This window comes from Myotis davidii, unplaced genomic scaffold (genome assembly GCF_000327345.1).
Source record: "Myotis davidii unplaced genomic scaffold, ASM32734v1 scaffold796, whole genome shotgun sequence".
NCBI classification, from domain to species: domain Eukaryota; kingdom Metazoa; phylum Chordata; class Mammalia; order Chiroptera; family Vespertilionidae; genus Myotis; species Myotis davidii.
Window position 1 is genome coordinate 173,099 of NW_006287809.1, and position 2,183 is coordinate 175,281.

General features: G+C 62.3%; 1 protein-coding gene across 1 annotated transcript in view; it reads left to right on the top strand.

Annotated features, from left to right (window-relative positions):
- Positions 1–2,183, top strand: part of ERCC2 (excision repair cross-complementation group 2) — a 35,577-nt gene that overhangs the window by 6,038 nt on the left and 27,356 nt on the right. Inside the window, exons 10-12 of the mRNA XM_015561195.1 lie at positions 5–136; positions 278–293; positions 1,654–1,783. Coding sequence (XP_015416681.1) covers positions 5–136; positions 278–293; positions 1,654–1,783 — 278 coding nt within the window. The remainder of the gene's footprint in view (positions 1–4; positions 137–277; positions 294–1,653; positions 1,784–2,183) is intronic.

Below are 2,183 nucleotides of genomic sequence, written 5' to 3' on the forward strand. Positions count from 1 at the left end.
TGCCGGGCTCCATCCGCACGGCCGAGCACTTCCTGGGCTCCCTGCGGCGGCTGCTGGAGTACGTCAAGTGGCGGCTGCGCGTGCAGCACGTGGTGCAGGAGAGCCCCCCCGCCTTCCTGAGCGGCCTATGTCAGGCGTGTAAGTGAGGAGTGGGGGGCGAGGGAACGTGCCTGGCACCTGTCGGCCAGAGCAGGTGGATCCCAGGATCCTGTGTTGGGCAGGGCCTGGCAGGCAGCAGGGGCCTGACCAGAGAATTTACCGGAAGCCTTGGATGGAGACGCTGTTTGCAGAGGGGTGGACCGGCTGCTCTGCCTCTGACGGGTGGGGCGGCCCTTTGTGAGGGCGGAGATGGGGTCCCCGTACCCACCACATGTTCCCGAGGACCTGCTTTGTGCACAGGGCGGAGGAGCCAGCAGGGCACCTATGAGAGCTCAGAGGTAGTTCCACCCCAGGCCCTAAGGAGGGGCTCCTGACCAGACCGCGCAGGTGGGAGCTCCTGGGCCCCTCCATTGCTCCCCCACCGCAGCCTGAGGACAGGAGAAGGGGTCTGGCAGGAGGGCGGGGCTCGCTGGACGCTCCTGCGCTTTCTGGTTAGGTCACCAGTCCTCTCTGGGCATCAGGCTCCTCCTCTGTAAAATGGGGAGGGGGTTCCCTTCCACGCAGGTGTCCGGTGGCTCATGAGAAAGCAGTGATGGCAGTGCCCGCCCTGTCGCAGGACTGACATGAGCTAAGCACTTAGTATCCCCTGCCTCATGGAGTCCTGTGGTGTCCCGCCTGCAGATGAGGACACTGGCCCCGGGGGAAGCCATTGCCCCGTCACCCAGCACTGCGTGGGCTATTGTGCAAAGCCAGGCCTGGGAGCGCCGAGGCCTCTCCCAAGAGGGGGGGGCTTGTGAGGGCGGAGATGGGGTCCCCGCACCCACCACATGTTCCCGAGGACCTGCTTTGTGCTGGGGACACAGTGGTGACCCCCGCCCTCCAGGCTCACAGCCTCAGTGGGGAGACAGACCATCTCCAGGCAGAGACCAACCCGAGCAGCTGGGCCGGGAGGGGGAGCCCAGAGGCACACCCGATCCAGCCGGGAGTCGGGGTGGGACGGGGTGCGGAAGACAGACAAAGAAATGACATCAGGAGCAGGTTTTAAACTCTGGAGCCGGACGGTCCTGCTCCATAACCTGCCTGTCCCCAAGAGGTGAGAGCCTGCGGCCCAGTGGTCAGTGTTTGTGGCTGGGTGGTCTGTGTGCACAGGTGTGACAGCGTGTGTGAGCCTGTGGGGCTGTGTGCATGTGGGACTCTGAAGCTGTGTGTCAGCAGGATGGCCGAGTGTGACTGAGGCGGATGAGGTTCTGGGTGTACGTGTGTGACGTGTGGCCGAGCAGGGTCACGTGGCTGGGATTCTGGGTGTGGCTGTGGAGCTCCAACTTTGACAAGAACCTGCGTGTGAGATTTTGTGACCGTGTGTGACGTGGGACCACGTGACTCGGGTGTGTGATTATTTCTCTGTGTGCCGATGGGCCCTGTAAATGTGCGGGCACAGAGGTGACTGCAGCCCCAGTCCCTGCCCTCACTGTGGAGATAGGTGCTCTGACAGCGGAGGAGGGGCTGCTGTCCTGTCTGTCCTTCCCCCTCCCCCTCCCCCTCACCCCGTGTGGCCTCCCCACCAGGTTCTGCGCTGAACGCCTCCGCTCCCTCCTGCACACCTTGGAGATCGCGGACCTCGCGGACTTCTCCCCGCTCACGCTCCTGGCTAACTTTGCCACCTTAGTCAGCACCTACGCCAAGGGTGAGTGCACCTCTCCCCGCCTCGGCCGCCCCCTGGCAGCTGGAATCAGGATCCCATTGGGTCCGGAGGGTTGTCTGTGGGACTTGGACACTCGGGACCTTGTGTGGGTTCAGGAGTTTGGACTTTGAGGGCACTGGGGAGCCACCAACAGTTTTGAGTGAGCGAGCCTCCTGCTCAGATTTGTGCCGTGAGAGGCTCCCTCTGGCTGCAGACTGGAGGAGGGGGTGGGGGCGGGGGTGGGATGGTATGAGATGAGGCCAGAGAGGTTCTCTGGGGTCAGCTCACACTTAGGGTGTGGTAAGGACCTGATTGTTCTTTTTTTTTTTTTAATATATTTTATTGATTTTTTACAGAGAGGAAGAGAGAGAGATAGAGAGTCAGAAACATCTATCAGCCGCCT